The 26,425-nt window shown below is 52.0% G+C and overlaps 1 protein-coding gene across 1 annotated transcript in view; it reads left to right on the top strand.

Annotated features, from left to right (window-relative positions):
* The window catches only part of LOC144683661 (gamma-aminobutyric acid receptor subunit beta-4-like), a 272,931-nt gene that overhangs the window by 211,346 nt on the left and 35,160 nt on the right, over window positions 1–26,425 (top strand). Inside the window, exon 2 of the mRNA XM_078546914.1 lies at window positions 22,461–22,681. Within this exon, the coding sequence (XP_078403040.1) occupies window positions 22,461–22,681 (221 nt within the window). The remainder of the gene's footprint in view (window positions 1–22,460; window positions 22,682–26,425) is intronic.

Raw genomic sequence — 26,425 nt, 5'->3', positions numbered from 1 at the left:
TCGTGTCTCACTAACTTGATCGAGTTTTTCGAGCAAGTGACAAAGATGATCGACGATGGAAGGGCAGTGGATGTTATCTACATGGATTTCAGTAAGGCCTTTGACAAGGTCCCTCATGGCAGATTGGTACAGAAGGTAAATTCACACAGGATCAGAGGTGAGCTGGCAAGATGGATACAGAATTGGCTTGGTCATAGAAGACAGAGGGTAGCAGTGGAAGGGTGCTTTTCTGAATGGAGAGCTGTGACTAGTTGTGTTCTGCAGGGATCAGTGCTGGGACCTTTGCTGTTTGTAGTGTACGTAAATGATTTGGAGGAAAATGTAACTGGGCTAATTAGTAAGTTTGCAGGTGACACTAAGGTTGGAGGAGTTGCAGATAGTGAAGAGGATTGTCAAAGGATACAACGGGATATAGATCGGTTGGGTATTTGGGCGGAGAAATGGTAGATGGAGTTTAATCCGGACAAATGCGAGGTAATGCATTTTGGAAGGCCTAATACAGGTAGGAATTAGTAAATGGCAGAACCCTTAAGTGCATCGATGGGCCGAGGGATCTGGGCGTACAGGTCCACAGGTCACTGAAAGTGGCAACGCAGGTGGACAAGGTAGTCAGGAAGGCATATGGCATGCTTGCTTTCATTGGCAGGGGTATTGAGTATAAAAGCTGGGAAGTCATGCTGCAGCTGTATAGAACCTTGGTGAGGCCACACTTGGAATATGACGTGCAATTCTGGTCGCCACATTACCAGAAGGGTATGGAGGCGTTGGAGAGGGTACAGAGGAGGTTTATCATGATGCTGCCTGGTCTGAAGGTTATTAGCTATGTGGAGAGGTGGGAGAAACTCAGATTGTTCTCACTAGAGCGACGGAGATTGAGGAGCGACTTGATAGAAGTTTACAAAATTATGAGTGGCATGAACAGAGTAGATAGTCAGAAGCTTTTTCCCAGGGTGGACGAGTCAACTACTAGGGGACATAGATTTAAGAATAGAGGAGAAAACTTTAGAGGAGATGTACGGGGCAAGTATTTTACGCAGAGGGTAGTGAGTGTCTGGAATTTCTGCCAGAGGAGGTGGTGGAAGCAGGTACGATAGTGGTGTTTAAGAGGCAGCATGAAAAATACATGAATAGGATGGGAATAGAGGGATACGGAACCCGAAAATGCAAAGTGTTTCAGTTTGACAGGCAATATGATCGTCGCAGGCTTGGAGGGCTGAAGGGCCTGTACCTGTGCTGTACTTTTCTTTGTTCTTTGTTCTTGTTCACTCTGACTCAGAGACCACGGTGCCACTCGTACCCATAGCCCTCGGACTCAGATACCACAGTGTCACTCGTACCCATAGCCCTCTGATTCAGAGACCACAGTGTCACTCGTACCCATAGCCCTCTGATTCAAAGACCACGGTGTCACTCGTACCCATAGCCCTCTGATTCAGAGACCACGGTGCCACACGTACCCATAGCCCTCGGACTCAGAGTCCACAGTGCCACTCGTACCCATAGCCCTCTGACTCAGAGACAACAGTGCCACTCGTTCCCAAAGCACTTTGACTCACAGAACACAGAGCCACTCGTACCCATAACCCTGTGCCACATAAAACATAGTGCATTTCGTACCCATAGCCAACTGACTCAGAGACCACAGTACCACTTGTACCCAACACGCTCTGACTCAGAGATACTGTGCCACTCGTACCTATCACCCTCTGCCTCAGAGACCACAGTGCCACCCATACCCACAGTCCTCTGACTCAGAGACCACAGTGCCTCTCGTACCTATCACCCGCTGACTCAGAGATCACAGTGCAACTCATACCCATAGACCTCTGATACAGAGACCACAGCCCCACTCGTACCCATAGCCCTCTGACTCAGAGACTACAGTGCCAGTTGTACCCATCACTCACTGACTCGGAGACCACAGTGCCACTGGTACCCATCACCCACTGACTCAGGGGCCAGTGCGCAACTCGTGTCCATCGCCCTCTGACTCAGAAAACGGAGTGCCACTTGTACCCATCACGCTCTGACACAATGTCCACAGTTCCGCTCTTACCCATCATCCTCTTACTCAGAGACCACAGTGCGACTCGTACCCATCACTGTCTGACTCAGAGACCACAGTGCCACTCGTACCCATAGCCCTCGGACTCAGAGTCCACAGTGCCACTCGTACCCATAGCCCTCTGATACAGAGACCACTTTGCCGCTCGTAACCATCTCACTCTGACTCAGAGACCACAGTTCCACTCGTACCCATCACCCTCTCACACAGAGACCACAGTGCCACACGCAACCATAGCCCTCTGACTCAGAGACCACAGTGCCATTCGTAACCATCTCACTCTGACTCAGAGACCACAGTTCCACTCGTACCCATCACCCTCTCACACAGAGACCACAGTGCCACACGCAACCATAGCCCTCTGACTCAGAGACCACAATGCCACTCGTAACCATAGCCCTCTAACTCAGAGAACATAGTGCCACACGCAACCATAGCCCTCTGAATCAGAGACCACAGTGCCACTCGTACCCATAGCACTCTGACTCAGAGATGACAATGCCACTCGTAACCATAGCCCTCCAAATGAGAGACCACAGTGCCATTCGTACCCATAGCCATCTGACTCAGAGACTACAGTGCCACTCATACCCATCATCCTCTCACTCAGAGACCACAGTGCCACTGGTACCCATCGCCATCTGAGTCAGAGACAACAGGGCCACTCGTACCCACAGTCCTCTGACTCAGAGACCACACTGCCACTCATACCTATCGCCCTCTTACTCAGAGGCCATTTTGCCACTCTTTCCCATCTCCCTCTGACTCAGAGACCACAGTGCCATTCGTACCCATCACCCTCTGACTCAGAGACCAAAGCGCCACTCATACCCATCACCCTATGCCTCAGAGACCACAGTACCACTTGTGCCCATAGCCCTCTGACTCAGAGAAAACAGAGCCACTTGTACCCATCAGACTCTGACTCAGAGACCACAGTGCCATTCGTACCCATCACCCTCTGACTCAGAGACCAAAGCGCCACTCATACCCATCACCCTCTGACTCAGAGACCACAGTGCCACTCATACCCATCACCCTCTGACTCAGAGACCACAGTGCCACTCATACCCATCACCCTCTGACTCAGAGACCACAGTGCCACTCATACCCATCACCCTCTGACTCAGAGACCACAGTGCCACTCATACCCATCACCCTCTGACTCAGAGGCCACAGTGCCACTCATACCCATCACCCTATGCCTCAGAGACCACAGTACCACTTGTACCCATCACCCTCTGACTCAGAGGCCACAGTGCCACTCATACCCATCACCCTCTGACTCAGAGTCCACTGTGCCACTCGTACCCATCACTCTCTGACACAGTGTCCACAGTTCCACTCTTACCCGTCACCCTCTTACTCAGAGGCCACAGTGCGACTCGTACCCATAGCCCTTTGACTCAGAGACCACAGTGCCACTCGTACCCATAGCCCTTTATCTCAGAGACCACAGTATCTCCTCGTACGCATCCCCCTATGACTCAGAGGCCACAGTGCCACTCATACCCAACACCCTCTGACTCAGAGACCACAGTGCCACTTGTACCCATCACCCTCTAACTCACATACCACAGTGCCACTCGTACCTATCACCCTCTAACTCATACCACAGTGCCACTCGTACCTATCACCCTCTAACTCACATACCACAGAGCCACTTGTGCCCATCACACTCTGAATCAGAGGCCACAGTGTCATTTGTACCCATCACCCTCTGATTCAGAGACCAAAGTGCCACTTGTCCCCATCTCCCACTGACTCAGCTGCCAGAATGCTACTCGTACCCATTGCCTTCTGACTCAAAGACCACAGTGCCAATCGTACGCATCTCCCTCTGACTCAGAGGCCACAGTGCCACTCGTACCCATAGCCTTCTGACACAGACACACATTGCCACTTGTACCCATAACTCTCTGACTCAATGACCACACTGCCACTTGTACCTATCACTCACTAACTCACATATCACAGTGCCACTCGTACTCATAGCCCTCTGACAGAGACACACAGTGCCACTTGTACCCATCAACCTCTGACTCAGAGACAGAGTGCCACTTGCACCCATAGCCCACTGCCTCAGAGACCACAATGCCACTCGTACCTGTCACCCTCTGACTCAGAGACCACAGTTCCACTCGAACCTATCGCCCTCTGACTCAGAGAACAGAGTGCCACTCGTACCCATAGCCCTCTAACACAAAGCCCACAGTTCTACTCGTAGCCATGGCCCTCTGACTCAGAAACCACAGTGCCACCCTTACCCATCACCCTCTTACTCAGAGACCACTGTGCCACACGTACCCATCAAACTCTGACTCAGAGACCACAGTTCCACTCGTACCCATAGTCCTTGGACTCAGAGACCACATTGCCAGTTGTACCCATCGCCCTCTGACTCAGAGACCACAGCACCACTCATACCTATCACCCTCAGACTCAGAGACCACAGTGCCACTCGTACCCATTACCCTCTCACTCAGAGACACAGTGCCAATTGTACCCAGCATCCTCTGACACGGAGTCCAATGTGCCACTCGTACCCATCACTCTCTGACACAGTGTCCACAGTTCCACTCTTAACCATCACCCTCTTACTCAGAGACCACGGTGCGACACGTACCCATCACCCGCTGACTCAGATGCAACAGTGCCACTCGTACCCATCACTGACTGACTCAGAGACCACAGCGCCACTCGTACCTATCACCCTCAGACTCAGAGACCACAGTGCCACTCGTACCCATTACCCTCTCACTCAGAGACACAGTGCCAATTGTACCCAGCATCCTCTGACCCGGAGACCAATGTGCCACTCGTACCCACCAATCTCTGACACAGTGTCCACAGTTCCACTCTTAACCATCGCCCTCTTACTCAGAGACCACGGTGCGACACGTACCCATCACCCGCTGACTCAGATGCAACAGTGCCACTCGTACCTATCACTGACTGACTCGGAGTCCACAGTCCCACTTGTACCCTTCACCCTCTCACTCAGAGACCACCGTGCCACTCGTACCTATAGCCCTCTGATACAGAGACCACAGTTCCACTAGTAACCATAGCCCTCTAACTCAGAGAGTACAGTGCAACTTGTACCCATCACCCTCTGGCTCAGAGACCACAGTGCCACTCCTACCCATAGCCCACTGAGACAGAGACCACAGTCCCACTCGTAACCATCACCCTCTGAATCAGAGACCACAGTGCAACTCGTACCCATAACCCTCTGAATCAGAGACCACAGTGCCACTCGTCCCCATCACCCTCTGAATTAGAGACCACAGTGCCATTCGTACCCATAGCCCTCTGACTCAGAGACCACAATGCCACTCGTAACCATAGCCCACGAACTCAGAGACCACAGTGCTACTCGTACCCATCACCCTCTGACTCAGAGACCACGGTGCCACTCGTACCAATCACACTTTGACTCACGAGACCACATTGCCACTTGTACCCATAGTCCACTGAATCTGAGACCACAGTGCCAGTTGTAACCATGACCCTCTGGCTCTGAGACCACAGTGCCACTCGTACCCATAGCCCTCTGACTCACAGGCCACAGTGCTACTCGTGCCAATCACACTCTGATTCACGAGACCACAGTGCCTCTCGTACCCATCACCCACTTACTCAGGGGCCAGAGTGCCACTCGTGCCATAGCCCTCTGTCTCGGAGACCACAGTGCCACTGGTATCCATCAGCCTCGGACTAAGAGACCACAGTGCCACTCCTACCCATAGCCTTCCGACTCGGACACACAGTGCCACTTGTACCCATAGCCCTCTGTTTCAGATACCACAGTGCCACTTGTACCCATAGCCCTCTGTTTCAGATACCACAGTACCACTCGAACCTATCACCCTCTGACTCAGAGAACAGAATGCCACGCATACCCATAGCCCTCTGACTCAAAGACCACAGTTCTACTTGCAGCCATAGCCCTCTGACTAAGAGACCACATGGACAATTGTACCCATAACCCTCTTTCTCAGAGACAACAGTGCCACTCGCAACCATAGCTCTCTGACTCAGAGACCACAGTGTGACTCGTACCATCACCCAACGACTCAGAGACCACAGTGCCACTCGTACCCATCACCCTCTCACTCAGAGACACAGTGCCAATTGTACCCAGCACCCTCTGACTCGGAGTCCAATGTGCCACTCGTACCCATCACTCTCTGACACAGTGTCCACAGTTCCACTCTTAACCATCACCCTCTTACCCAGAGACCACAGTGCGACACGTACCCATCACCCGCTGACTCAGATTCAACAGTGCCACTCGTACCCATCAAGGTCTGACTCAGAGACCACAGTACCACTTGTACCCAACACCCTCTGACTCAGAGACACAGTGCCACTCGTACCTATCACCTTCTGACTCAGAGACCACAGTGCCACCCATACCCACAGCCCTCTGACTCCGAGACCACAGTGCCACTCGTACCCATCACCCTCTGACTCAGAGACACAGTGCCACTCGTACCTATCACCTTCTGACTCAGAGACCACAGTGCCACCCATACCCACAGCCCTCTGACTCCGAGACCACAGTGCCACTCGTACCCATCACCCTCTCACTCAGAGTCCACAGTGCCATTCGTACCCGTCACCCTCTCACTCAGAGACCACAGTGCTACTCGTACCCAAAGCCCGCTGTTTCAGAGTCCACAGTGCCATTCGTATCCATCACCCTGTGATGCAGAGTCTATAGTGCCAATCGTACCCATCATCCTCTGACTCAGAGACCATCGTGGCACTCGTACCCATATCCCTATGTCTCAGAGACCAGAGTGCCTCTCGTACCCATTACCCCCTGACTCAGTTACCACAGTGTCACTTCTTCCTATCACCCACTGACTCAGAGACCACAGTGCCATTCGTAACCATCACCCTTTGACTCAAAGGCCACAGTGCCACTCTAGCCCAAAACTCTCTGACACAGAGACCACAGTGCCACTCGTATGCATAGCCCTCTGACCCAGAGACCACAGTGACACTTGTACCCATCACCCTCTGATTCAGAAACCACTGTACAGCTCGTACCCATCACCCTTGTACTCGGAGAACACAGTGCCACTGGTACCCATTTCCCTCTGACTAAAAGACCACAGGTCCATTCGTGCCCATTGGCCTCTGACTCAGAGACCACAGTGCCACACGTACCCTTCACCGTTTTACTCAGATTCCACAGTGCCACCCGTAATTATCTCCCTCTCAATCAGAGTCCACAGTGCAAATTGTACCCTTCACCCTCTGACTCAGAGACCACTGTGCCATTCGTACCCAAAGCCCGCAGTTTCAGAGGCCACAGTGCCACTCGCACCCATCACTCTTTGACCTAGAGACCACTGTGCCACTCCTACCCATCACCCTGTGACTCAGAGACTACAGTGCCACTCGTACCCATCATCCTCTGACTCAGAGACCAACGTGGCACTCGTACCCATATCCCTATGACTCAGAGACCAAAGTGCCTCTCGTACCCATAACCCTCTGACTCAGAGTCCACAGTGGCCATCTTACCCATCGCCCCTGACTCAGTTTCCACAGTGTCACTTTTTCCTATCACCCACTGACTCAGAGACCATATTGCCACTTGTACCCATCACCCTTTGACTCAGAGATAACAGTGTCACTCTAGCCCATAACTCTCTGACACAGAGACCACAGAGCCACTCGTACCCATCACCCTCTGACACAGAGACCACAGTGCCACTCATACCCACAGCCCTCTGACACAGAGACCACAGTGCCACTCGTACCCACAACCCTCTGACACAGAGACCACAGAGCCACTCGTACCCATTACCCTCTGACTCAGAGACCACAGTGACACATGTACCCACCACCCTCTGAATCAGCGACTACAGTGCCATTTGTACCCATAACCCACTTAATCAGAGACTACAGTGCGACTCGTACCCAGTGCCTCTGACTCAGAGACCACTGTACAACTCGTACCCATCACCCTCAGACTCGGAGACCACTGGTACCCATTTCCCTCTGGCTAATAGACCACAGCGCCACTCGTATCCATCACCCTGTGACTCAGAGACTACAGTGCCACTCGTAACCTTCATGCTCTGACTCAGAGACCATCGTGGCACTCGTACCTTTACCCCTATGGCTCAGAGACCAAAGTGCCTCTCGTACCCATCGCCCCCTGACTCAGTTACCACAGTGTCACTTTTTCCTATCACCCACTGACTCAGAGACCACATTGCCACTCATACCCATCACCCTTTGACTCAGAGACAACAGTGCCACTCGTACCCATCACGCTTTGACTCAGAGACAACAGTGCCACTCTATCCCATAACTCTCTGACACAGAGACCACAGTGCCACTCCTACCCACAGCCCACTGACACAGAGACCACAGTGCCACTCGTACACATCAACCTCTGATTCAGAAACCACTGTACAACTCGTACCCATCACCCTCAGACTCGGAGACCACTGGTACCCATTTCCCTCTAACTAATAGACCACAGCGCCATTTGTACCCATCATCCTCTGACTCAGAGTCCACAGTGCCACTCGTTCCTATCACCCACTGACTCAGAGACCACAGTGCCCCTCGTACACATCGCCCTCTGACTCAGAGACCACAGTGCCACTCGTACACATCGCCCCCTGACTCAGAGACCACAGTGTCACTCGTACACATCGCCCCCTGACTCAGAGACCACAGTGCCACTCGTACACATCGCCCCCTGACTCAGAGACCACAGTGCCACCCGTACCTATCACCCACTGACTCACAGAACAGAGTGCCTCCCCTGCCCTGCACCCTCTGACTCAGAGTCCACAGTGCCACTCGTACACATCACCCCCTGACTCAGATACCACAGTGTCACTTTTTCCTATCACCCTCTGTCTCAGAGACCACAGTGTGACTCAAACCCATCACCCTCTGACTCAGAGTCCACAGTTCCACACGTACCCATCATCCTCTAACTCAGAGACCACAGTGCCACTCGTACCCATAACCCTCTCAGTCAGAGTCCACCATGCCACTCGTACCCATCATCCTCTGACTCAGACACCATCGGGGCACTCGTACCCATATCCCTGTGACTCTGAGACCAGAATGTCTCTCGCACCCATAACCCTCTGACTCAGAGACCACCGTGAAACTCGTACACGTAACCCTCTGAATCGGAGACCACAGTGCCATTCGTAACATTCACCCTCTTACTAAGAGATTGCAGTGCCACTCGTAGCCATCACCCTCCCACCCAGAGAGCCTAGTGCCACTCGTATCCATAACCGTCTGACTCAGAGACCACAGTGCCACCCGTACTTATCACCCTCCGACTCAGAGACCACAGTGCCACTCGTACCCATCACCCTCTCACTCAGAGACCACTGTGCCATTCGTACCCAAAGTCCACTGTTTCAGAGGCCACAGTGCCACTCGCACCCATCACCCTTTGACCCAGAGACCACAATGCCAATCGTACCCATCACCCTGTGACTCAGAGTCTACAGTGCCACTCGCACCCATCACCCTTTGACCCAGAGACCACAGTGCCACTCGTAACCTTCATCCTCTGACTCAGAGACCATCGTGGCACTCGTACCCTAATCCCTATGGCTCAGAGACCAAAGTGCCTCTCGTACCCATCGCCCCCTGACTCAGTTACCACAGTGTTACTTTTTCCTATCACCCACTAATTCAGAAACCATATTGCCAGTCGTACCCAACACCCTTTGACTCAGAGACAACAGTGCCACTCTATCCCATAACTCTCTGACACAGAGATCACAATGCCACTCCTACCCACAGCCCTCTGACACAGAGACCACAGAGCCACTCGTACCCATCACCCTCTGAATCAGAAACCACTGTACAACTCGTACCCATCACCCTCAGACTCGGAGATCACTGGTACCCATTTCCCTCTGACTAATAGACCACAGCGCGATTCATGCCCATCGCCCCCTGACTCAGAGACCACAGTGCCACTCGTACACATTACCCTCTGACTCAGAGACAACAGTGCCCCTCGTACACATCGCCCCCTGACTCAGAGACCACAGTGCCACTCGTACACATCGCCCCCTGACTCAGAGACCACAGTGCACCCGTACCTATCACCCACTGACTCACAGAACAGAGTGCCTCCCCTGCCCTGCACCCTCTGACTCAGAGTCCACAGTGCCACTCGTACACATCACCCCCTGACTCAGATACCACAGTGTCACTTTTTCCTATCACCCTCTGTCTCAGAGACCACAGTGTGACTCAAACCCATCACCCTTTGACTCAGAGACCAGAGTGCCACTCTAGCAGATAACCCTCTAACTCAGAGACCACAGTGCCACTCGTACCCATAACAGTCTCAATCAGAATCCACCATGCCACTCGTACCCATCATCCTCTGACTCAGACACCATCGGGGCACTCGTACCCATATCCCTGTGACTCTGAGACCAGAATGCCTCTCGCACCCATAACCCTCTGACTCAGAGACCACCGTGAAACTCGTACACGTAGTCCTCTGAATCGGAGACCACAGTGCCACTCGTAACATTCACCCTCTTACTCAGAGATCGCAGTGCCACTCGTACCCATCACCCTCCCACCCAGAGAGCCTAGTGCCCCCCGTACCTATAACCGTCTGACTCAGAGACCACAGTGCCATGCGTACCCATCACCCTCTGACTCAGAGATCGCAGTGCCACTAGTACCCATCCCCCTCCCACCCAGAGAGCCTAGTGCCCCCCGTACCTATAACCGTCTGACTCAGAGACCACAGTGCCACTTGAACCCATCACCCTCTGACTCAGAGACCACGGTGCCACTCGTACCCATCACCCTCTGACTCAGAGACCACAGTGTCACTTTTATCCATAGCCCTCTGACTCAGCGACCACAATGCCACTCGTACCCGTAGCCCTCTGACTGATAGGCCACAGTGACACTCGTACCCATCACCCTCCCACCCAGAGAGCCTAGTGCCACTCGTACCCATAACTCTCTGACACAGAGACCACCGTGCCACTCGTACCCATAACCCTCTGACTCAGAGACCACAGTGCAACTCGTATCCATCAACCACTGAACCAGATACCACAGTGACACTTGTACCCATTACCCTCTGATTCAGAAACCACTGTATAAACTCGTACCCATCACCCTCGGACTCGGAGAACACAGTGCCACTGGTACTCATTTCCCTCTGACTAAGAGACCACAGCGCCATTCGTGCCCATTGGCCTCTGACTCAGAGACCACAGTGCCACACGTACCCTTCACCGTTTTACTCAGAGTCCACAGTGCCACCCGTACTTATCTCCCTCTGACTCACAGACCACAGTGCCACTCATACCCATCACCCTCTCAATCAGAGTCCACAGTGCCAATTGTGATCTTCACCCTCTGACTCAGATACCACTGTGCCATTCGTACCCAAAGCCCGCTGTTTCAGAGGCCACAGTGCCACTCGCACCCATCACTCTTTGACCCAGAGACCACTGTGCCACTCCTACCCATCACCCTGTGACTCAGAGACTACAGTGCCACTCGTACCCATCATCCTCTGACTCAGAGACCATCGTGGCACTCGTACCCATATCCCTATGTCTCAGAGACCAAAGTGCCTCTCGTACCCATAACCCTCTGACTCAGAGTCCACAGTGCCCATCTTACCCATCGCCCCTGACTCAGTTACCACAGTGTCACTTTTTCCTATCACCCACTGACTCAGAGACCATATTGCCACTTGTACCCATCACCCTTTGACTCAGAGATAACAGTGCCACTCTAGCCCATAACTCTCTGACACAGAGACCACAGTGCCACTCCTACCCACAGCCCTCTGACACAGAGACCACAGAGCCACTCCTACCCACAGCCCTCTGACACAGAGACCACAGTGCCACTCATACCCATCACCCTCTGACTCAGAGATCGCAGTGCCACTCGTACCCATCACCCTCCCACCCAGAGAGCCTAGTGCCACTCGTACCCATAACCCTCTGACTCAGAAACCACAGTGCCACTCGTACCCATCACCTTCTGACTCAGAGAGCACCGTGCCTCTCGTACCCATCACCCTCTGACTCAGAAACCACAGTGCCTCTCGTACCCATAACCCTCTGACTCAGAGACCACAGTGCCTCTCGTACCCATAGCACCCTGACTCAGAGACCACAGTGCCACTCGTACCCATCACCCTCTCACTCAGAGTCCACAGTGCCAATTGTACCCATCATCGTCTGACTCAGAGACCATCATGGCACTCGTACCCATCACCCTCTGACTCAGAGACCACAGTGCCACTCGTACCTATCACCCTCTGACTCAGAGACCACATTGCTACTCGTACCCAAAGCCCGCTGTTTCAGAGACCACAGTGCCACTCGTACCCATCACCCTTTGACTCAGAGACAACAGAGCCAATCTAGCCCATAACCCTCTGACACAGAGACCACAGTGCCACTCGTACCCACAGCCCTCTGGCACAGAGACCACAGAGCCACTCGTACCCATAACCCTCTGACTCAGAGACCACAGTGCCCCTCATACACAACGCCCCCTGACTCAGATACCAGAGTGTCACTTTTTCCTATCACCCTTTGACTCAGAGACCACAGTGCCACTCTAGCCCATAACCCTCTGACACAGGGATCACACTGTCACTTATACTCATAGCCCTCTGACTCAGAGACCACAGTTCCACACGTACCCATCAACCTCTGACTCAGAGACCACATTACCACTCGTACCCATCACCCTCTGACTCAGAGACCACAGTGTCAATTTTTCCTACCACCGTCTGTCTTAGAGACCACAGTGCCACTCTAGCCCATCATCCTCTGATTCAGAAACCACAGTGCCACTAAAGCCCATCATCCTCTGACTCAGAGACCACAGTTCCACATGTACCCATCATCCTCTGACTCAGAGACCACAGTGCCACTCGTACCCTTCACCCTCACACTCAGAGTCCACAGTGCCAATTGTACCCTTCGCCCTCTGACTCAGAGTCCACAGTACCAATTGTACCCTTCGCCCTCTGACTCAGAGTCCACAATGCCATTCGTACCCAAACCCTGTGACTCAGAGTCTATAGTGCCAATCGTACCCATCATCCTCTGACTCAGAGACCATCGTGGCACTCGTACCCATATCCCTATGTCTCAGAGACCAGAGTGCTTCTCGTACCCATAACCCTCTGACTCAGAGTCCACAGTGCCCCTCTTACCCATCGCCCCCTGACTCAGTTACCACAGTGTCACTTTTTCCGATCACCCACTGTCTCAGAGACCACATTGCCACTCGTAACCATCACCCTTTGACTCAAAGGCCACAGTGCCACTCTAGCCCATAACTCTCTGACACAGAGACCACAGTGCCATTCGTATCCATAGCCCTCTGACCCAGAGACCACAGTGACACTTGTACCCATCACCTTCTGATTCGGAAACCACTGTACAGCTCGTACCCATCACCCTTGGACTCAGAGAACACAGTGCCACTGGTACCCATTTCCCTCTGACTAAAAGACCACAGCGCCATTCGTGCCCATTGGCTTCTGACTCAGAGACCACAGTGCCACACGTACCCTTCACCGTTTTACTCAGATTCCACAGTGCCACTCGTACCCATCACCCTCTCACTCAGAGTCCACAGTGCCAATTGTACCCTTCACCCTCTGACTCAGAGACCACTGTGCCATTTGTACCCAAAGCCCGCTGTTTCAGAGACCACAGTGCCACTCGCACCCATCACCCTTTGACCCAGAGACCACAGTGCCACTCGTACCCATCACCCTTTGACTCAGAGACAACAGTGCCGCTCTAGCCCATAACTCTCTGACACAGAGACCACAGTGCCACTCCTACACACAGCCCTCTGACACAGAGACCACATAGCCACTCGTACCGATCACCCTCTGAATCAGAAACCACTGTACAACTCGTACCCATCACCCTCAGACTCGGAGACCACTGGTACCCATTTTCCTCTGACTAATAGACCACAGCGCCATTCGTGCCCATTTGCCTCTGACTCAGAGACCACAGTGCCACTTGTACCCATCACCCTCTGACTCAGAGACCACAGTGCCACTCGTACACATTACCCTCTGACTCAGAGACCACAGTGCCCCTCGTACACATCGCCCCCTGACTCAGAGACCACAGTGCCACTCGTACACATCGCCCCCTGACTCAGAGACCACAGTGCCACCCGTACCTATCACCACTGACTCACAGAACCGAGTGCCTCCCCTGCCCTGCACGCTCTGACTCAGAGTCCACAGTGCCACTCGTACACATCACCCCCTGACTCAGATACCACAGTGTCACTTTTCCCTATCACCCTCTATCTCAGAGACCACAGTGTGACTCAAACCCATCACCCTTTGACTCAGAGACAACAGTGCCACTCTAGCCCATAACCCTCTAACTCAGAGACCACAGTGCCACTCGTACCCATAACCGTCTCAATCAGAGTCCACCATGCCACTCGTACCCATCATCCTCTGACTCAGAGACCATCGGGGCACTCGTACCCAAAACCCTGTGACTCTGAGACCAGAATGCCTCTCGCACCCATAACCCTCTGACTCAGAGACCACCGTGAAACTCGTACACGTAACCCTCTGACTCAGAGGCCACAGTGCCACTCGTACCCATCACCCTCTCACTCAGAGATCGCAGTGCCACTCGTACCCATCACCCTCCCACCCAGAGAGCCTAGTGCCACTCGTACCCATCACCCTCTGACTCAGAGACCACAGTGCCACTCGTACCTATCACCCTCTGACTCAGAGACCACATTGCTACTCGTACCCAAAGCCCGCTGTTTCAGAGACCACAGTGCCACTCGTACCCATCACCCTTTGACTCAGAGACAACAGTGCCAATCTAGCCCATAACCCTCTGACACAGAGACCACAGTGCCACTCGTACCCACAGCCCTCTGGCACAGAGACCACAGAGCCACTCGTACCCATAACCCTCTGACCCAGAGACCACAGTGCCCCTCGTAAACAACGCCCCCTGACTCAGATACCAGAGTGTCACTTTTTCCTATCACCCTTTGACTCAGAGACCACAGTGCCACTCTAGCCCATAACACTCTGACACAGGGACGACACTGTCACTTATACTCATAGCCCTCTGACTCAGAGACCACAGTTCCACACGTACCCATCACCCTCTGACTCAGAGACCACATTACCACTCGTACCCTAAGCCCGCTGTTTCAGAGGCCACAGTGCCTCTCGCACCCATCACACTTTGACTCAGAGACCACAGTGCCACTTGTACCTATCACCCTCTGACTCAGAGACCACAGTGCCACTCGTACCCATCACCCTCTGACTCAGAGACCACATTACCACTCGTACCCTAAGCCCGCTGTTTCAGAGGCCACAATGCCTCTCGCACCCATCACACTTTGACTCAGAGACCACAGTGCCACTTGTACCTATCACCCTCTGACTCAGAGACCACAGTGCCACTCGTACCCATCACCCTCTGACTCAGAGACCACAGTGCTGCTCGTACCCTAAGCCCGCTGTTTCAGAGACCACAATGCCTCTCGCACCCATCACACTTTGACTCAGAGACCACAGTGCCACTTGTACCCATCACCCTGTGACTCAGAGTCGACAGTGCCACTCGTACCCATCATCGTCTGACTCAGAGACCATCATGGCTCTCGTACCCATCACCCAATGAATCAGAGACCAGAGTGCCTCTTATACCCATAACCCTCTGATTCAGTTACCACAGTGTCACTTTTTCCTATCACCCACTGACTCAGAGACCACATTGCCACTCGTACCCAACACCCTTTGACTCAGAGACCACAGTGCCACTCGTACCCAACACCCTTTGACTCAGAGACCACAGAGCCACTCGTACCCAACACCCTTTGACTCAGAGACCACTTTGCCACTCGTACCCAACACCCTTTGACTCAGAGACCACAGTGCCACTCGTACCCATCACCCTTTGACTCAGAGACAACAGTGCCACTCTAGCCCATAACTCTCTGACACAGAGACCACAGAGCCACTCGTACCCATAACCCTCTGACTCAGAGACCACAGTGCCCCTCGTACACAAGGCCCCCTGACTCAGTTACCAGAGTGTCACTTTTTCCTATCACCCTTTGACTCAGAGACCACAGTGCCACTCATACCCTTCACCCTCTCACTCAGAGACCACAGTGCCACTCGTACCCATCACCCTGTGACTCTGAGTCGACAGTGCCACTCGTACCCATCATCGTCTGACTCAGAGACCATCATGGCACTCGTACCCATCACCCTGTGACTCAGAGACCATCATGGCACTCGTACCCATCACCTTCTGACTCAGAGACCAGAGTGCCTCTTATACCCATAACCCTCTGATTCAGTTACCACAGTGTCACTTTTTCCTATCACCCACTGACTCAGAGGCCACATTGCCACTCGTACCCAACACCCTTTGACTCAGTGACCACATTGCCACTCGTACCCATCACCCTTTGACTCAGAGACAACAGTGCCACTCTAGCCCATAACTCTCTGACACAGAGATCACAGTGCCACTCGTACCCACAGCCCTCTGGCACAGAGACCACAGTGCCACTCGTACCCATCACCCTTTGACTCAGAGACAACAGTGCCGCTCTAGCCCATAACTCTCTGACACAGAGACCACAGTGCCACTCCTACACACAGCCCTCTGACACAGAGACCACATAGCCACTCGTACCGATCACCCTCTGAATCAGAAACCACTGTACAACTCGTACCCATCACCCTCAGACTCGGAGACCACTGGTACCCATTTTCCTCTGACTAATAAACCACAGCGCCATTCGTGCCCATTGGCCTCTGACTCAGAGACCACAGTGCCACTTGTACCCATCACCCTCTGACTCAGAGACCACAGTGCCACTCGTACACATTACCCTCTGACTCAGAGACCACAGTGCCACTCGTATCTATCACCCTCTGACTCAGAGACCACAGTGCTACTCCTACACAGCACCCTCTGACTCAGATGCCACAGTGCCCCTCGTACACATCGCCCCCTAGCTCATAGACCACAGTGCCACTCGTACACATAACCCTTTGACTCAGAGACCACAGTGCCCCTCGTACACATCGCCCCCTGACTCAGAGACCACAGTGCCACTCGTACACATCGCCCCCTGACTCAGAGACCACAGTGCCACCCGTACCTATCACCACTGACTCACAGAACCGAGTGCCTCCCCTGCCCTGCACGCTCTGACTCAGAGTCCACAGTGCCACTCGTACACATCACCCCCTGACTCAGATACCACAGTGTCACTTTTTCCTATCACCCTCTATCTCAGAGACCACAGTGTGACTCAAACCCATCACCCTTTGACTCAGAGACAACAGTGCCACTCTAGCCCATAACCCTCTAACTCAGAGACCACAGTGCCACTCGTACCCATAACCGTCTCAATCAGAGTCCACCATGCCACTCGTACCCATCATCCTCTGACTCAGAGACCATCGGGGCACTCGTACCCAAAACCCTGTGACTCTGAGACCAGAATGCCTCTCGCACCCATAACCCTCTGACTCAGAGACCACCGTGACACTCGTACACGTAACCCTCTGACTCAGAGACCACAGTGCCACTCGTACCCATCACCCTCTCACTCAGAGTCCACAGTGCCAATTGTACCCTTCGCCCTCTGACTCAGAGTCCACAGTACCAATTGTACCCTTCGCCCTCTGACTCAGAGTCCACAATGCCATTCGTACCCAAACCCTGTGACTCAGAGTCTATAGTGCCAATCGTACCCATCATCCTCTGACTCAGAGACCATCGTGGCACTCGTACCCATATCCCTATGTCTCAGAGACCAGAGTGCTTCTCGTACCCATAACCCTCTGACTCAGAGTCCACAGTGCCCCTCTTACCCATCGCCCCCTGACTCAGTTACCACAGTGTCACTTTTTCCGATCACCCACTGTCTCAGAGACCACATTGCCACTCGTAACCATCACCCTTTGACTCAAAGGCCACAGTGCCACTCTAGCCCATAACTCTCTGACACAGAGACCACAGTGCCATTCGTATCCATAGCCCTCTGACCCAGAGACCACAGTGACACTTGTACCCATCACCCTCTGATTCAGAAACCACTGTACAGCTCGTACCCATCACCCTTGGACTCGGAGAACACAGTGCCACTGGTACCCATTTCCCTCTGACTAAAAGACCACAGCGCCATTCGTGCCCATTGGCTTCTGACTCAGAGACCACAGTGCCACACGTACCCTTCACCGTTTTACTCAGATTCCACAGTGCCACTCGTACCCATCACCTTCTCACTCAGAGTCCACAGTGCCAATTGTACCCTTCACCCTCTGACTCAGAGACCACTGTGCCATTCGTACCCAAAGCCCGCTGTTTCAGAGACCACAGTGCCACTCGCACCCATCACCCTTTGACCCAGAGACCACAGTGCCACTCGTACCCATCACCCTTTGACTCAGAGACAACAGTGCCGCTCTAGCCCATAACTCTCTGACACAGAGACCACAGTGCCACTCCTACACACAGCCCTCTGACACAGAGACCACATAGCCACTCGTACCGATCACCCTCTGAATCAGAAACCACTGTACAACTCGTACCCATCACCCTCAGACTCGGAGACCACTGGTACCCATTTTCCTCTGACTAATAGACCACAGCGCCATTCGTGCCCATTTGCCTCTGACTCAGAGACCACAGTGCCACTTGTACCCATCACCCTCTGACTCAGAGACCACAGTGCCACTCGTACACATTACCCTCTGACTCAGAGACCACAGTGCCACTCGTACACATCGCCCCCTGACTCAGAGACCACAGTGCCACCCGTACCTATCACCACTGACTCACAGAACCGAGTGCCTCCCCTGCCCTGCACACTCTGACTCAGAGTCCACAGTGCCACTCGTACACATCACCCCCTGACTCAGATACCACAGTGTCACTTTTTCCTATCACCCTCTATCTCAGAGACCACAGTGTGACTCAAACCCATCACCCTTTGACTCAGAGACAACAGTGCCACTCTAGCCCATAACCCTCTAACTCAGAGACCACAGTGCCACTCGTACCCATAACCGTCTCAATCAGAGTCCACCATGCCACTCGTACCCATCATCCTCTGACTCAGAGACCATCGGGGCACTCGTACCCAAAACCCTGTGACTCTGAGACCAGAATGCCTCTCGCAGCCATAACCCTCTGACTCAGAGACCACCGTGAAACTCGTACACGTAACCCTCTGACTCAGAGACCACAGTGCCACTCGTACCCATCACCCTCTGACTCAGAGAGCCTAGTGCCACTCGTACCCATCACCCTCTGACTCAGAGACCACAGTGCCACTCGTACCTATCACCCTCTGACTCAGAGACCACATTGCTACTCGTACCCAAAGCCCGCTGTTTCAGAGACCACAGTGCCACTCGTACACATCGCCCCCTGACTCAGAGACCACAGTGCCACCCGTACCTATCACCACTGACTCACAGAACCGAGTGCCTCCCCTGCCCTGCACACTCTGACTCAGAGTCCACAGTGCCACTCGTACACATCACCCCCTGACTCAGATACCACAGTGTCACTTTTTCCTATCACCCTCTATCTCAGAGACCACAGTGTGAATCAAACCCATCACCCTTTGACTCAGAGACAACAGTGCCACTCTAGCCCATAACCCTCTAACTCAGAGACCACAGTGCCACTCGTACCCATAACCGTCTCAATCAGAGTCCACCATGCCACTCGTACCCATCATCCTCTGACTCAGAGACCATCGGGGCACTCGTACCCAAAACCCTGTGACTCTGAGACCAGAATGCCTCTCGCAGCCATAACCCTCTGACTCAGAGACCACCGTGAAACTCGTACACGTAACCCTCTGACTCAGAGACCACAGTGCCACTCGTACCCATCACCCTCTGACTCAGAGAGCCTAGTGCCACTCGTACCCATCACCCTCTGACTCAGAGACCACAGTGCCACTCGTACCTATCACCCTCTGACTCAGAGACCACATTGCTACTCGTACCCAAAGCCCGCTGTTTCAGAGACCACAGTGCCACTCGTACCCATCACCCTTTGATTCAGAGACAACAGTGCCAATCTAGCCCATAACCCTCTGACACAGAGACCACAGTGCCACTCGTACCCACAGCCCTCTGGCACAGAGACCACAGAGCCACTCGTACCCATAACCCTCTGACCCAGAGACCACAGTGCCCCTCGTAAACAACGCCCCCTGACTCAGATACCAGAGTGTCACTTTTTCCTATCACCCTTTGACTCAGAGACCACAGTGCCACTCTAGCCCATAACACTCTGACACAGGGACGACACTGTCACTTATACTCATAGCCCTCTGACTCAGAGACCACAGTTCCACACGTACCCATCACCCTCTGACTCAGAGACCACATTACCACTCGTACCCTAAGCCCGCTGTTTCAGAGGCCACAGTGCCTCTCGCACCCATCACACTTTGACTCAGAGACCACAGTGCCACTTGTACCTATCACCCACTGACTCAGAGACCACATTGCCACTCGTACCCAACACCCTTTGACTCAGAGACCACAGAGCCACTCGTACCCATCACCCTTTGACTCAGAGACAACAGTGCCACTCTAGCCCATAACTCTCTGACACAGAGACCACAGAGCCACTCGTACCCATAACCCTCTGACTCAGAGACCACAGTGCCCCTCGTACACAAGGCCCCCTGACTCAGATACCAGAGTGTCACTTTTTCCTATCACCCTTTGACTCAGAGACCACAGTGCCACTCATACCCTTCACCCTCTCACTCAGAGACCACAGTGCCACTCGTACCCATCACCCTGTGACTCTGAGTCGACAGTGCCACTCGTACCCATCATCGTCTGACTCAGAGACCATCATGGCACTCGTACCCATCACCCTGTGACTCAGAGACCATCATGGCACTCGTACCCATCACCCTCTGACTCAGAGACCAGAGTGCCTCTTATACCCATAACCCTCTGATTTCGTTACCACAGTGTCACTTTTTCCTATCACCCACTGACTCACAGACCACATTGCCACTCCTACCCAACACCCTTTGACTCAGAGACCACATTGCCACTCGTACCCATCACCCTTTGACTCAGAGACAACAGTGCCACTCTAGCCCATAACTCTCTGACACAGAGATCACAGTGCCACTCGTACCCACAGCCCTCTGGCACAGAGACCACAGTGCCATTTGTACCCATCACCCACTTAATCGGAGACCACACTGCCACTTGTACCCATCGCCTCTGAATCAGCGACCACAGTGCCGCTCGTACCCATCATCCGCTGAATCAGATGCCACTGTACAACTCGTACCCATCACCCTCGGACTCGGAGAACACAGTGCCACTCGTACACATAACCCTCTGACTCAGAGGCCACAGTGCCACCCGTACACAACGCCCCCGGACTCAGATACCAGAGTGTCATTTTTTTCCTATCACCCTTTGACTCAAAGACCACAGTGCCACTCTAGCCCATAACCCTCTGACACAGGGACCACACAGTCACTTATACTCATAGCCCTCTGACTCAGAGACCACAGTTCCACACATACCCATCAACCTCTGACTCAGGGACCACAGTGTCAGTTGTAGCCATAGCTCTCTGAATCAGAGACCATAGTTCCACTCGTACCTTCACCGACTTACTCAGAGTCCACTGTTCCACCCGTACTTATCACCCTCTGACTCCGAGACCACAGTGCCACTCGTACCCATCACCCTCTCACTCAGAGTCCACAGTGCCAATTGTACCCTTCGCCCTCTGACTCAGAGTCCACAGTGCCATTCATACCCAAACCCTGTGACTCAGAGTCTATAGTGCCAATCGTACCCATCATCCTCTGACTCAGAGACCATCGTGGCACTCGTACCCATATCCCCATGTCTCAGATACCACAGTGCCTCTCGTACCCACCGCCCTCTGACTCAGAGTCCACAGTGTCACTTTTATCCATACCCCTCTGACTCAGAGACCACAATGCCACTCTTACCCACCGCCCTCTGACTCAGATTCCACAGTGACACTCGTACCCATAGCCCTCTGTCTCAGAGACCACAGTGTCACTCGAATCCATCACCCTCTGAGTCATAGACAACAGTGCTTCCACTCAGCTGATATTTATTATTAGTATTTCTGATTTGATGTAATTGATCAGCTGCCCATAGCACAACAAAAACAGCAGCAAATTGTTGTTGCTCTGAACTTTATCGTTTATAAGGGGGAGCTTTTGTAAATCACCCTTTTTAAATTTCGGCTTGAGCTTCTGGGCAGGTAGAATTCACCTGCGCGCTATTGTTTTTCAGGATTATACCATCACTATGTATTTCCAACAAGGCTGGCGAGACAAGCGCCTATCGTATACTGCACTCCCACTCAACCTCACTCTAGACAATCGAGTCGCTGACCAGCTCTGGCTCCCAGACACCTACTTCCTGAATGACAAGAAATCCTTCCTGCATGGAGTGACAGTGAAAAACCGAATGATCCGCCTGCATCCGGATGGTACCGTGTTGTACGGACTCAGGTATGTGGTGAATGAGTGGGATGCAGTTTAATTATTCCCCCAACCCTGAGTGCCTGTGCACTCGACTAAACTCCACAATTAACACTGACAGGGAGCTCAGTCACCAGAGAAAGAGTCAAACTATTTGCATAAAAACCAAGGGGAGACGAGAAGAATTTTTATTCTAATGAGTTGTTGTGATCTGGAAAGGGTGGTAGAAACAGATTCAATAATAACTGTCAAATTTGAATGGGATAATTTGATAAATATTCAAAACTTTACAGATTTCTGGGAAAGAACAGGGGAGTGGGACTGATTGGATCGCTCTTTCAAAGAATCAGCACAGGAACAATAGGCCAAATGGCCTCCTCCTGTGTTGTACCATTCCATGACACAATTTAATTATCTGGTTCAAATATGTAAGTTAAGAATGTTTCTACAAGACACTTTGTCATTTCCAAATGACCAGTAGCTGAAGGAGCTGAAAACCAAATGGGAATTAATGTTGAGAAACACACAATTCAAATCGGTGCTTAAAGAGCCAAAATGATTAGACGAGAAATTCTCACCAAAGATTCGATATAAACAGTGTACTACATAGAATTAGAAACCCACAGTTCAGGAACAACATTAAAAAGAGTGGAAATTGAGTCCAATAAATCCTTCAAACAGAATTTTCCTTTCATAAAACCGTGTTGACTTCACCTAACTACACTATAATACTCCAAGGATATTGTTAAGACTTAATAATAGATTCCAGCATTTTCCCAATGACTGATGTAAGGCTAACTGGCCTGTAGTTCCCTTTTTCTCTCTCCCTCTCTCTCTTCCTTCTTTCTTGAATGGCAGTGTTACATTTGCTTACTTCCAATCCACTCCGACTGTTCTGCAAGTTTTAGAAAATCTTAATTTAGGAAAATTCTCCTCCACCTCTCCTTTCCATTGCCCCTCTCCTCCTCCCCTCCTCTCCTCCTCTCTTTTCCATTACCCTCCTCCTCCTCCCCTCATCCTCACTCCTCTCCTACCCTCCTCCTCTCCTCCTCTCCTCTTTTCCATTGCCCTTCTCCTCCTCCCCTCCTCCTCCTCTCTCCTCCGCTTCTCTCCTCCCCTCCTTCCCATTGCCCCTTCCCTCCTCCCCTCCTCCTCCCCTCTCCTCTGATCCTCCTCTGCTTCTCTCATCTCCCCTCCCCTCCTCCTCCCGTCTCCTCCCCTCCTCCTCCTCTCCTCTCTTCCCCTCCTTTTCATTGCTCCTCTCCTCCTCCCCTACTCTTTCGCTCCTCTCCTCCCATTCTCCTCTCCCCCCCTCCTTTCCATTTCCTCTTTCCCCCTGCCCTACTCATCCACTCCTCTCCTCCCCTTCTCCTCCCCTCCCCTCCTTTCCATTTCCCCTCTCCACCCCCTCCTCCACCCCTCTCGTGCCCTCCTCCTCTTCCCCTCTCCTCCCCTCCTTTCCATTGCTCCTCTCATTCTCCCATAGTCCTCTGCTCCTCTCCTCCCCTTCCCTCTTTTCCATTGCCCTTTACCTCCCCTCTCATCCTCTCCGCTCCTCTCCTCCCCTCCTTTCCATTGTCCCTCTCCTTCTCCCCTCCTCTTTCCTCCCCAGCTTTTTGTCTCTATCCCCCTGTCAGCTCTCTCCTTCTGCACTCTGATCCGCAAGAACATAAGAAATAGGAACAAGAGTAGACCATTCAGCCCTTTGAGCCTGCTCCATCATTCAATATGACCATGGCTGATCCTGGGCTTCAACTCCACTTTTCTGCCTGTCCCCATACCCTTATTCCCTGAGAGGCCAAAAATCTGCCTACCCCAGCCTTAAATATACTCAATGATGGAGCATCCACAACCTTCTGGAGTAGAGAATTCCAAAGATTCACATCCCTTTGAATGAAGTAATTACTGCTCACCTCAGTCCTAAATAATCTGCCCCTTATCCCGAGATTTTGTCCCCATGTTTTAGGTTCCCCAACCAGTGGAAACAATCTCTCAGCATCCACCCTGTCAAACACCTTCAGAATTTTGTATGTTCCAATGAGATCGCCTCTCATTCTTCTAAGCTCCAGAGAATACAAGCCCAATTTACTCATCCTCTCATCATAGGACAACTCCCTCATCCCAGGGACCAACCTAGTGAACCTTCACTGTACGGCCTCCAATGCAAGTATATCCTTTCTAAATGTGGAGACCGTAACTGCACACAGTATTCCAGATGTGGCCTCACCAAAACCCTGTACAACTGTAGCAAGGCCTCTTTATTTTTGTACTCCAATCCCCTCGCAATAAAGGGCAATGTGCCATTTGCCTTTCTAATTGCTTGCTGCACCCGTATGCTAATTTCCTGTGTGCCTTGTACGAGCACACCAAGTCTCTTTGAACATCAACATTTATAAGTTTCTCACTTTCTAAAAAACATTCTGCTTTTTTATTCTTATGACCAAAGTGAATAACTTCACCCTTCCCCACATTATACTCCATCTGTCATCGTGTTGCCCATTCCTGTATATATGTCTTTGCAGCCTCTCTGTGTCCTTCCCACAGTTTACCTTCCCACCTAGCTTGGTACCATCAGCAAACTTAGATACATTACTCTCTGTCTCTTCATCTAAGTCATTAATATAGATTGTGAGTAGCTGAGGCCCCAGCACTGATCCTTGCGGCACTCCACTGTTCACTGCCTGCCAACTTGAAAATGGCCCATTTATGCCCACTCTCTGTTTTCTATCCATTAACAAATCCTCTACCCATGCTAATATACTTCCCCCAACTCCATAAGCCCTTATTTTGTCTCTAAACCTTTTGTGTAGCACCTTATCGAATGCCTGTTGGAAATCCAGGTATACTACATCTATTGGTTCCCTTTTATCTACCCTCTTAGTTACATCCTTCAAAAACCCTAATAAATTTGCCAAACAGAAATTCCCTTTAGTAAAACCATGTTGACTTGTTCTAATCATACTATGCATTTTGAAGTGCATTGTGTTAGGAGGGTGTTGGTTACAGAATGGAGTATCTTAAAGGTGTCTTCGTAGTCTTCAGAGGGCTAACTGTAAGTCTTCATTAATCACTAGAACTATTCACACATGTACGGTAAAGGGTACAGGTTAGGAGCTATCTCCACATTTAGGTCTTTACATGTCTCTGCTCAGCATCACACTGACCCCTGGGTCAGGGTCATGTGGCTTCTTACATCACGGTGTGGGCAGTACTGTACTCAGTCTCACATTATCCCTGTATGTGCCGCACCCTTATACTAATCATTGTTAAGATTTCCTTAATAATAGATATCCACATTTTCCCAACAACTGATGTTAGGCTAACTGGCCTGTTGATCACTGTTTTCTCTCTCCCCACTTTCTTGGAAAAGTGGTGTAACGTTTGCCAACTTCCAACCAATTGGGACCATTCCTGAATCCAAGGAATTTTAGAAACAAAACCAACCATCTCTCCTTTCCCTCCCCTTTCTGTCCCCCTCCTATCTCCGCCCTTCCTCTCCTCACTCTACCCTCTTCTTACACAGCAGGAAGACAAGTTTCTTAGTCCTAACTGGTGACTCTCAATGACAAAGAAGCGGAATCCGGGTTGTCCTCAGCTGCTCACTTTAAATGGTTGGAGGCTACAGTCCCTTTCAATTTATTTATGGGAGAAATCCAAAAATACCTTTGGTGATGTGGGATCACCACCCGGCATTGGAAGGGACTACGGTTTGTTCAGTCCTTTCTGAGCATGTGAATGCCCTGCATGCAGGGAGAAGGGCATTCATCAAGGCTG

Source organism: Cetorhinus maximus, chromosome 8 (assembly GCF_964194155.1).
Source record: "Cetorhinus maximus chromosome 8, sCetMax3.hap1.1, whole genome shotgun sequence".
NCBI classification, from domain to species: Eukaryota; Metazoa; Chordata; class Chondrichthyes; order Lamniformes; family Cetorhinidae; genus Cetorhinus; species Cetorhinus maximus.
This window is presented reverse-complemented; position numbering and strand designations above follow the sequence as displayed.